Here is a 12,690-nt window from a genome sequence, read left to right on the forward strand (position 1 = left end):
TTTTTATTTCAGTTAACATTTATTTAATTTCAAGTAATAAAGATTTTTTAAATGGTTTTAGTTAACTATTATAACCCTGATACTTTATTGAATATGTGTCAAATACTGGTCTTTCCTCCTAACTATGAATTAAATGGGAATTAAATTAAATACAGTTTATTGTGTAACCAAAAACTAATATATAATGTGTGACTTGTAATTATAAACAAGCTGGAAATACACCGGGACTCTTATTTTGAAATGTATGCGCCTCTGTTGCAGTTGCAGCTGCTCATTCAAGTTCAGATGACATAAAATATGCATTGTTACAAACATCTAAAACATATTATACAAACATCGTAAAGTAAACATTGTCATTATTCATCAGCATTAGTTCATAAACAATTGCCTGGCTTAAATGTGCGCTATTCATTGATTGTGAGTAGGGGATGTGTGAGCCTGTAGAGCGCGCAACAGCGCCGTGTTCTCCAGCGGTTGGATCAGCACGTTCAAATCAAAAGTGCACATCTGTTGCACAGAATATATCAGTTCTGACTGGATCTCTTCCCTAATCGTCCCTCCCTAACATTTTTGTCTCGTTTTTATTTGTTGACGAAAATGAGAGTTGATTTTTGTCATAGTTTTTGTCATCCAACACTAGTTTTTATTTAGTTATCGTCTAGTTTTCGTCAGTGAAAAAAGGTTGTTGACGAAAATTATGACGAAAATTATTCGTCAATGAAATTAACACTGCTTGGAGACAGAGGGGGCGGGGGAAGAAGAGGGTAGAGAGAGAGAGAGAGAGAGAAGCAGATGGAAGGGGTTCGCCAACCCCCTGGCACGCCACCATCTGATCCTCCGCCAACTGGATGGCCTGGCTCAGCGACTTCGGCCGGTGGCACTGGACCCACGACGAACTGCTCCAGTACCACACGATCGATGACAACCTCGAAGTCGCTTCCGTCGGCCATCAGCCACTTGCGGCAGGAGTCCCGGAGCTGGTGCGCAAAGGCGAAGGGTCGGCCGGAGTCATCCAGGGTCAGGGTGCGGAACCGCTGCCGATGTTGTTCTGGGCTCCGGCCAACCCGCTGTAAAATCGCGCGCTTGAGATCGTCGTAAGCCAGGAGATTTTGGACTGGCAGTTGGTGGGCGGCTACCTGCGCCTCCCCAGACAGCAGTGGCAGGAGCCGCATCAGCCAGTCCGCCTTGGGCCATCCCCGGGACTCGGCGGACCTCTCGAAGAGGTCGATGAATGCCTCCGGATCATCCTCTGGGCCCATCTTGATGTGAGGGGGGACGGCCCGAATCTCCTGGCCAATCCAGCTCTGGAACAGCTCCCGATCTTCATGCTGGGCGTGAAGGAGAGCTTCGAAATGCTTCTGTTGCTCCTCCCTCACGGCCAGCAGGTTTTGGTGTTGCTCCTGGTGAAGACCGGCGAGCGAGGTGACGAGGTCCGCAAGTGGCGTCTTTGGCGGGGTCTGCATGGCAGCTGCGATCTTCTCCCTTCCCGGGTTTCGGCACCAGTGTAGTGTTGGCTCTTGTGGGTGTAGGAAGGAAGAAGACGGGGTCGGCGTACTGGGACTCGTGAGTACTCTTTTTATTCTTGTTGCTCAATAAACAAACAGGGTGTGCATGTCACACAACATAAACTTCAGCAAAACTCTTTTCCGTGTAACTCGTCGGTTTGGGAAGGTCCTCTCTGCGGATGTCATTTTTTCTCTCGAGTCCCAGTTGTGCGTGTCTCTCTCTCCCTCTCTCTCGTCCCACAGTGGCTTTTATGCGGTCTCTCCACGCCAATTACTGCAATGAGACACAGGTGTTTGTGATATGCACTTGACCTACTTACTCACCGCTCGGTTCCGCCCTCTCTCTCCCGCTGCAGACCTTGCAAAACCAAGCCCCCTCCGCCACATTTACCAATGCATATCTCACTTTCCAAACCACCATCAGAATACCCTTGGCAATATTCTAAACAAATAGAAACCAAACATGATGGAAAAAGATTTAAATATCATGCATTCATTGATTTGTTCATTAACAGCTGAATCTGTGTAAGATTACAAATAGCTGTCACTGAGAATACTTATTTCTCTGAATAAGTATAAAATGGATGTGTGTAGTTTACATCAGTCTTAAGTTTTCCAAGCATATTTATTAATGGTTTGGATGTGGTCTAACTTTCACCCACTACTGCTAAGGTCCTGTGGAATTTTTATGACAGTCATAGACCAGGACACTAGGGATTTGGGTGAAGGGCAGAAACTACATGTGGACCAATGAGATGTCATGTCCTTCCTGGGCTTGGTACAAGAGTTCTTCTTATTGCCCTCCAAGAGGTGTCTGGCTGTTGTCTTAGCATTTTTATCTGATGGCGTTGGACAGTTTGTTTGTGTCAGTCTACCAAGATCCAATCAAAATGTAGCAAACCTGTGTCCACTGTTATGGACAGAGAGTGGCCCGGCCATAAACTGGGCCCTGGAATGTGCTGTCCACTACACTTCTCTAGTAGACCAATTTGTTTTTCTAATTCACGTCTCCCTATGCTTTTTACAAAAATATGAAAAACTTCCCAAGTGAGTTAGCTTCTTTCTCTTTCTCTCTGCCATTGCTCTCCTCTTAGACGCAGTATGGGTGCAGGCAATGGGAAGAAAAGCAGCATAACTCCCATATGAAGGATTTGTCCTGCACCTAGGGCTCCATTCAGGATTGCATTCCGAATTTAATAACGTAACAACTTGAAGATGAATGTAGAAGGGCTAGATTTGGAGCATTCACTGCCATATATATATACGGTGAACTCTTTCAATTTCCATGAACCCATAGAAGTCTGAGCTCTTTTGGGGCCCTTTAGAAGTTTTGACATGCTCTGACATTTGTGCTTTTTTCAGTTGCTTATAAACATATTAATGGAAAAAGTGTAATTACCCTGTTTTCAACACAAACTGGGCTACCATAATATCTAAGCAACATGTATGTACATGCTTGTATTTTTGAAGGAATAATGTTTATGCATGTTTTTTGAAAAAACTAAAACAATTGTTTTAAAATTAAAGCAGCACTAGATAACTTTTCAACCTTTATAATATATTTTCAAACCTCTTGTGATGATACATTGACTTAAAATTGGTTGAATGACACGTCTGCCATAGCCTGACGGGGTCTGTATCGTTTTTAATCGTACTTTTAAACTTCGGGTTTCGGGTAGTAACCCGAGAAAAAAAAGAACTACAAAATTCGACTGCTTTACGGCATATACGTCACTTCCACCACCTCCTTAAATTCGGACGTGTGAGCCAAACTATCATTTGTTTGCCGAATGTTATAGTCATGGCCGAAGCAGCACAGAAAAATAAGAAAGCAAAGGTTTTGTCGGAGGAAAGCAAAAAGAGGAAACGAGAAAGTGATCGGATTAAAGGCAGGACGAGGATCAACATTGGGCCAGCGTTTGCTCGTTGGCGTGAGCTGGAGGAGGAGGGGCTACATTCTTGCAAGTAAATACATATGATAAGACGTTCAAAATCATATTTTAGGATACCTAACATGTCTGTGATATTGGTTTATTTGTCTTGCCTCAAGCTATAATGCAAATCGATTTTTCAAATTTGCAGATTCATCTAGGGTAGCTTGATATTATAATATTGACGATATATGGTTATTACCTACCACTCAAACATTGAATTGAAGTATCATATAGATTCCGTAAAACGGTAACCAATAGACTAGGCCACTATAATGACGCTGGCTTGTAAACGTGAGCATCGCGATCATTTGGCGTTTGAAAAAAATAAAACCCATGATATTATATTCATATGACATGCTGAAACATATGCCACTGTACCTGGGATGAAGACATTTCACATGCGACACAAGCAGAACACCTGCATGTGAACTCCTGCAGTGTAACTGCCGCCGAAGAGGCCAGCCTGGGATATGGGCGAGTTGAGGAGGCGGGCTCGCTCAACCTCCCCCACATCACCAGGTAAGGCCAGGTGTCTCTCCCGGACCACAGCTGTGGACATCGCCCGACCCATTGAGCGTGTGGTCACCTTGACCGCCCGGAGGGCGGGGTTGGTGGCGGCACGCAGCTCATTGAAGAGCCCTGGGTCAGCTCTACCCTCGTGCATGTGCAAAGGGGCAGCAGCCCACCCCGTAGCTTTGCAGGACCTCGCCACCGAAGTACAGGGAGTGCAGAATTATTAGGCACGTTGATTTTCTGATCATATTTTTTTCCAGGCACATTTGACCAATTCCAAACCACAGTAATCCTAATAACTACTATTGATTTAGTATTTAATAATGTATAAGTGATATATAATTGTTCATGAAGGCTGGAAATGAAAATCACCTTATATTCAGGTGTGCAGAATTATTAGGCATGTTTTCTTTTACAGATAAATTGAGTCAAAAAAGAGATTTAACTCAGACTGAAAAGTCAAAAAGTATTAAATGCCCATGAGAAGGATGCAATACTAATGCAATACTAGACATTGCAGTTAAGGCATGACCATTGGACAGTGAAATGCTCGTTGGGTCGGCAGGATCTGACAAAAACAGGTGGAAGACACCTGTTAACTGCAAAAGAATTAAGAATTAAGGTGAAGAATTAAGGGTGAAACCATCAGGAACCCTTTAGTCTCCAGCGCCACCATTTTCCAAAGCTGCAACCTACCTGGAGTCTCCAGAAGTGCAAGGTGTCAGGATCTCAGAGACTTCAGTTAGGTAAAGAATCCTAAAAAATGACCCCCACTAGATAAGAATCACAAGCTGAAGTGTTGTAAAATACATGAAGAAGGTTTTTTTTATAGGCTTTATGGACAGATAGGTTGAGAGTGACTCTTGAAGGACCAGCACCTCATCCTCTAGTACCACTGTTTGAAGAATTCATCTTCCAGAATCTGGCAGTACGTTTTGGGAGTTCATTTTTAGTCCATCTCTGCAAAAAGGGACTTCAGGATGGACTAAAATGAACTCCCAAAACGTACTGCCAGATTCTGGAAGATGAATTCTTCAAACAGTGGTACTAGAGGATGTGGTGCTGGTCCTTCAAGAGTCACTCTCAACCTATCTGTCCATAAAGCCTATAAAAAAACCTTCTTCATGTATTTTACAACACTTCAGCTTGTGATTCTTATCTAGTGGGGGTCATTTTTTAGGATTCTTTACCTAACTGAAGTCTCTGAGATCCTGACACCTTACACTTCTGGAGACTCCAGGTAGGTTGCAGCTTTGGAAAATGGTGGCGCTGGAGACTAAAGGGTTCCTGATGGTTTCACCCTTAATTCTTCACCTTAATTCTTAATTCTTTTGCGGTTAATAGGTGTCTTTTCTCCGCCACATGTTTTTGTCTGACCCTGCTGACCCAACGAGCATTTCACTGTCCAATGGTCACGCCTTAACTGCAATGTCTAATATTGCATTAGTATTGCATCCTTCTCATGGGCATTTAATACTTTTTGACTTTTCAGTCTGAGTTAAATCTCTTTTTTGGCTCAATTTATCTGTAAAAGAAAACATGCCTAATAATTCTGCACACCTGAATATAAGGTGTTTTTCACTTCCAGCCTTCATGAACAATTATATATCACTTATACATTATTAAATACTAAATCAATAGTAGTTATTAGGATTACTGTGGTTTGGAATTGGTCAAATGTGCCTGGAAAAAAAATATGATCAGAAAATCAACGTGCCTAATAATTCTGCACTCCCTGTAGATCTTTGCCACCAATAATCATGGGGGAAAAAATTCTGACTACACCAAAATGTTACAAGGTCCCCCTTGAAATGAACAGCAACACAGGTTCATTTCAGTACAAAATCCCTAAGATTTATTGGTGGCTTTACAAAGATTTATACGCAGGACGCTTTACAGACAAGTTAACCAAGCAAGAGTTGAGCATCAAACCATCCAAACACAAACAAAACCACACAAAAGGAACCAAATAAATTAATTCATAACAAAGGAAATACATTTCGTGAAAAACACACATTTCATCAAAAATAAGTTACATGCAAAATAATTACCCAACTCTGCTTAAACACCATGCATATAGCATCCTTAAACATACGTATAAAGAATGGGGAGAAACAAACAAAATACAAACAAGAAGAAAAAAAAAAAGAAATAATAAACTAGTCCGCCAAGAAGGCCATTCACATCTCCTTCAGCTCGAACACCGGGGGGAAAAAAGACAAAATAACCAAAACCCAACATTTAAACCAAAAAAATAAACAACAACTCAAATAACAACAAGAGCAACATATAGGCTCAGCAAAGCTGAAACACATAAAAATACCTTTAATATTTATATCATGACAAACACCTATTAAAACAGACACCTATTATATCATGACAAACAGCTATTAAAACATCCTAGTGCTTCAAACAAACTCATACCTATGTCAAAGATCCAAAAGACGACATGCAAATCCCTCACATATGAACTCCGTAGAGCTGAAATGCACACATTAAAACATATTTATTATTGTTCCTAAAACAAACAACCATATTAAAACCCTTTAGTAGTTCAAAATAAACTCATACCGATCTCAGCGATCCGCTCGCAACCAAACAGTATAAGTGTCACTCCATTTTATGCCGGCCAGAAACAAGCACACCTACCATTCTCGTTCCTACCACTGATCTTTATACATAGCTAACCACACCCCCTCAAGTCATGACTTTACTCAGATGTCACCTGCCACATTGTGGTTTCAGAGTAACACAGAGTATTTTCTATATTGAGTGTTTACTTGCCTTTCCTTTAAAATCTTTAATCGCTTATAAGGATGTTTCTTTTTAGCCTATGACACTGCGCATTGGCATACATCCCAGTGCTGAGAACTTTCATTTGGAGTTGAAATCAACGAAAACACTTTACAAAATTAAATGGTATATATCATAAATGCTCCTGTCCTTGAAACACTCTCAAATGTTCAGCTCACTTTCTAATCACACACTGAAAAAAACAATAAGTACGATTTTTTCATTTTTGCTCGCATATTTTTAAAGTAAATTTCACATATGGTATTAAGTAAACTCTATTTACTAAGTTAAGTAAAATTAACAAAGAAAATAAGTAATTTTAACTTGGCCAGTAAAAAATGGAGTAATTTCTACTTAGTTGAAGTTTCCTTTGCAATACATTTTACTCAAAAATATAAATGAAACCACACTTTTAAAGTGCATGCTTTACTTAGAAAAGTATGCATTTTTTTCATAGTGTTTGAGTATGAATGTGTCATTTTGAGTAGAAAATGAACTCCAAATGTCGAAAAATGGAAAGTTACTAAACCTAACAACAAAAGCAATGATAAAACAGTGTAAATACAGCTGGAAAAAAAACATCCTTAAAAAAAATCGACATCCTTAATTATTCAAATGTCTGTGCATGATGGCAACACCAGTATCAGAAAAGTTGAGTAGTTTTACTTAATTTTATAATGCTGATATGTATGCTTTAATTTCTACAAGCTTGATATGAGTACTGATATAGAATTTACTTACTTTTTTTTATTCTTGCCTGAACTAACTCTTTTGTGTAGAAATTACATGTTTTTTCTGTAGTATTTACTACACCACAAAAAATATTTTTATCAGTGCAGTTGAAAAGACAGATGTTTTGAGACCAGACCACCACATACATCACATTAACATGAAATGTAACTTTGAGCTCTTTGAGTTATACTCAAGGTATGGTAGTAACCAGGGGTATGCAGCAGAGTCAATATCTCTATCTGTAACAATCTCAAAATTATTTGTATCTGTATCGAAGATGTAATATCAGTTTTTTTTTGGCAATATCATTGACTTGACTGCACTATTGGATGAGAACTGAACTGATCTGGATGATGAAGAGCTGTTAACTGATCCGTTATGGAACCGAAATTAATCAACACAAATGAACAAATTATTTCACCCGAATAATGACTATTTACTATTGGCTTTTTAGAGCTGCTTTAGAGCAGAATTGAAGTCAGTTTGCATCACTGAATCATTAGTTTCGCATTCATTCAAAGAGTGAATGTGTTTTCCAAATATTTTTCCTAATATTTTGTAGAATTCATAATCCTTTTTTAAGCCATTTTCCTTGCCTTTCCCAATGAGATATTCGGCATCGGCACATCCTTAGTAGTAAACGGGGTGGCATGGTGTCTTGGTGGGTAGTCCTGTCCCCTCACAGCATAAATGTCCAGGTTTGAGACCTTTCTGTGTGGAGTTTCACTTTGGTGTGGGTTTTCTACTGGTGTTCTGGTTTCTGCCACTATCCAAAGACATCAGCAAAAATGAAACACAAAATGTGAATGTGTATATCTATCCATCCAGGGTGTTTCCCTGTCTAGGGAGGCCTGAGATGCTGGGATATGCTCCTGCATATTTGTGACCCTGCATAGGACAAGCAGTTTAGAAAGATGGATGGCTCAATGGTTGTGGTAATGAATGGATCAGTGACTGTCAAGCTCATTAAAATTGAAATTAGTTACAAAAGTACTTACCACTTATCAGGCTCTCGCAAAACTATAGTCTGGACACACACCTACACACCTCGTCACCGGCACCGCGCAAAGAAAAAACTGATGGGAGGGGGAGGGGAATAACCTGGAAGTCGATTCCAAAAAGAATCACTTGGTCGATTCAAAGGCTTTGAGAATTGAGAATCGACTCCAAACTAAGAATGAAGTCATTGACCTGTCATTCCTGTGCATGACATGACTAATAATAGGTACATTTCCCCGATTACTAAACCATTATCAGAAGAACCATAACACTGACAAGTGGGGATTTTGTTCAATTCTGTTCTCTAAAAAGATTAATTCACTGATTAATTCGTGATTCTCATTCTGTAGATTACAGCATAACACCGCTAGGTGGCAACCAGTCTGAGTATTACGAGAGAAGTTTTTGAATTAATTCAACAGGTTCGTTTTTAAACACACAAACTAACAGCATAATTTAAAATGCATATTAGGATGATAATAATTACTTGACGGATCAATGTTGCATGTGTTTTTAAACAATAAGGACTATGTGAGCACAGGAAGGCATTTTGAGATAAAGTTTAATTGTATGCTTTATTACAAAAGGCTTCCACCTCAGATGGCAGATTGTGGTTATGTAAAATAGACCTATTTTTTTATTTTTAATATGAATGACAATTATCTTAAGATACATTGACGTTTCCTATCAATCAACAAAATCATAGTGTTTCTCACAGGATTTTGTTTAACTGTGGTGGGTGGACCTCGGCCCCACTGGGGTCTGGGGGTCTATGTTTTTTGTTGTTTTTTGTTTTTTTAACTGATAAACGCCTTAACACAATTCATATAACTCAATTTATGCTTTATATTGCACTATATTGAGTCTGATAAATATATAAATGTAAATATAAATGAGTCTGAATTGACTGGACCAGAATCTGTGACAGATTCTGTACCACACAGGATTATTTAGGTCACTTTATCTCACTTTCCAGAAAAAGAAAGAAATACATTACATACAACATGAGATTGTTGAGTGTGAATAACCATTTTATAGTCTAAAGAACCTTTCTGTGCCACAAAGAACCTTTTATGAATTGTAAAGGTTCTTTGGATTTAAACGGTTCTTCATGGAACCATACACCCCGCCAAAGAACCATTTAAGAACCTTTTTTTTAAGAGTGTAGTTTCAAATCGGTCCTTTGTCTTTCCACACACAAAGCACCAGCTCCGAACCAGGAGAAGTGGTTCTTAAGTAGCACCAAAACATTGCTGGTCTAGAAGTAAGAACCACTTGCGTCAGGTGATTCTTGCATTGATCTAACACTTTTCATCAATTTCTGTTCTTAGGTGTCACAACTGTCCTGACTATGACTACACTGAGTATAAGTGCCCGGAACTCACTTCCCAAGGTGGCCTATGCAACAGCCATGGACTGGTTTATGGCAGTGTGCTATGCCTTTGTCTTCTCTGCTCTCATTGAGTTTGCCACCGTCAACTACTTCACAAAGCGCAGCTGGGCCTGGGATGGCCAGAAGGAAGCCCAGGAGATGCGGGTAAGATAAACCATTTAATATGCAGGAGTAGGATGTAAAAATGATGCAAAAGTACAGTACTCCCTGTACAGTTGAGTGCTTATATTCTTTAGGACCTTGTCATGGAGTTAATGGGTGCACTGTCATTTTAAAAAATCATCTGAAAGAAATTACCTTTTTTTATATAAAAATTACAGAAAGCTTTACATTTAAGATTGTGTACTTTAGAGTGTTTCTCAGTGTAATCAATCACTGTTTCATTTTCCACTGTCGATTTTTTTACAGAGTTCCTCCCCACAATAAGCAATAAATATTCAGCATATAAATCCTAAACTAATATGGACTTTCTTGTTAGCAAGCTTGTCACTATTGTCATTTTTCATCGAGGTTGTTCCCGTTCAATACCTTTGATGCTGCCAACCTTCTCTCTTTTCCCCCACTGCTTTTGCTTGCTCTTGATTATTGCCACCCTCTGTCCTGGCCCTGATAACCCCTAAAAAATGAAGTGCTTAGAGCTAATGAATGTGAATTGCTGCAGAGAAAGCTCAGCAAGGTGCTGTATTGCTCACAGAATGAGGAGATATTGTACCTGGGAATCACTAATATAAATTCATGTTTCGTCCTCTTGTAACCCATGCTTAATCTGTCGAGAAACACTTTACTTCTTCATTAACTGTTCAATAGAATAGATATTTTGGGTTTCTACAGAAAGCATTGAGAGCAGCTGCAGTGTACACAAGAGTACAATGCAAAAAAGATAATACATATAGGCTTGGACGATAGAAGTAAAGCTGGCTGTTAAAAATGTAGTATTGAAGAAATAAAGTGACAATTTATGTATACTATGAATAAATGCATGTATAATTATGGATAAAAACTTTTTCTAACATAATTTAGTTAATTTAATCCTCATTTATATAACCTGGAAGTTTGGGGGAATGTTTAGAAAATGTCTGTTTATGACTAGGGGTGCTCCAATTAAAGACTCCATACATCTTTATTAAATAACTTTATTTGAAAACTTTCTATGAGAATTGATTTCACAGCTCTCTCTCTCTCTCTCTCTCTATCTCTCTCTCTCTCTCTCTCTCTCTCTCTCTCTCTCTCTCTCTCTCTCTCTCTCTTAAAATGCTCAAATAGCTTCACATAATCACATTGCGGCTATGTCCCAATTCAATGGCTCCATACTTCGAGGGCTGCATAGGTCGGACTGAGCATTGTTAAATGGGACGGTCTAGCCTAAGGAGGACTGTTCTTGTTGCCTAGCAACTGGGGGAAATTCACACCAGTTTCCAAAACAAAATTTAGGCCCTAAATTAATGTTTGTAAAATCCTGATCAGAGCACCCCTATAAATACTGCTACATGATAAAAAGAAGGCTTCAAATAGACCCCATGATTGGTATTGGTGATCTGTATTGGCCAATACTGCTTCCTGTGGTAATTGGCCCCAAAAATCCTGATCGGAGCACCTTAGTTACGATTGTAATCTCGGAATACCTGAGAAGGGGAAAAAGACGTGGCGCCTGGAGCTGATGCTATGGTGAACGCCCTCGTAGTGACCAGTGTCTGATCACGTGTAACACACATGTCAATTGATTGGCTGATGACAGTCTTTGACGTCATGAAAATAACTTGACTCTCCAGAATAAAGGGTCAGAGTCAAAACACGCCAACCCCCAGGCGCAAAATCATGAGCCATAGCCTACTTAGTGGAGCTATTCCCTTTACAGCAAGAGAAAGCTGCAGCTTCAATGCTCTATTGCAAAGAAAGTCCCGGCCTTGAACGCTTTCCTCCTTCCCTTGCAAGGGCAGGTAAAAATACATATATATATAAAATTAATATAATATAAAATTAATATAAATTAATATAAAATGAAGTGCCTTAAGAGCAAACACAAAGCTGGGACTTAGCTTCCTGTTTGGTAGACATAATTAAAGATCTCAGTTGGACAACCAGACCTGGCTGGTAGTTAGGGTGGGAACGCCTTCTGTGGTCAGCCTGAATCATCTGAGCTCTCACAGCATGTTAAAGCCTAACATGAGCACTGTCCCACACCCATTCACTTCCTGATCCAATACTGTCACTGAGAAAACTCAGATTATGTTGCAAGATCAAGGCTCATTAAAGGGACTTCGTTTTACAAGTGGTGACTACAGAATCAGTACTCGTTTAAATGTGCACAAAAGTTTTATTAAACTCCTTGCGATCGATTTTTTCTTATCAGTCAAGTCAACTTTATTTATATAGCGCTTTTAACAATGCAGATTGTTTCAAAGCAGCTTTACAGTGTTAAACAGGAAAATAATACAGCATCATTTTATTCAGCCGTCTAGCCATTCTGGAGAAAACGGTGATGTCATCAGTTCATTTCAATTATCATACAGTGAAAGTGTTCGCTTTACATCAGTAATTAGATCAGTAATTTAGTTTATATGGTTAATTTAGTTTAATGATTAGATTTATTTTGATATTTAGTTGAAAAATTTAGAAAAATTTGAACGCTTCAGTGCCAAAGAGACTCAAATAACTTTCGGCTGACCGGCTTCCGTGGAAAAGCGTTGAATGTTGAAAGTGAAACTCAAGATGACGAGCCTTCCTGGTCGCGTTATTCTTTGATCGGCAGGGGAACTTTCAACAATCAACTTTGTTTCAACAATTAACTTTCATAAATTGAACATGGAAGGCAAGTCGGCCG

The 12,690-nt window shown here is 39.4% G+C and overlaps 1 protein-coding gene across 1 annotated transcript in view; it reads left to right on the forward strand.

Annotated features, from left to right (window-relative positions):
* gabra3 (gamma-aminobutyric acid type A receptor subunit alpha3) overlaps positions 1–12,690 on the forward strand; it is a gene marked incomplete at both ends in the record, with an annotated part of 531,886 nt that overhangs the window by 421,529 nt on the left and 97,667 nt on the right. The window contains one exon of the mRNA XM_079834053.1: positions 9,808–10,013. Within this exon, the coding sequence (XP_079690179.1) occupies positions 9,808–10,013 (206 nt within the window). The remainder of the gene's footprint in view (positions 1–9,807; positions 10,014–12,690) is intronic.

The sequence above is a fragment of the Gobio gobio genome (assembly GCF_949357685.1).
Source record: "Gobio gobio genome assembly, chromosome: 14".
In the NCBI taxonomy this organism is placed as follows: domain Eukaryota; kingdom Metazoa; phylum Chordata; class Actinopteri; order Cypriniformes; family Gobionidae; genus Gobio; species Gobio gobio.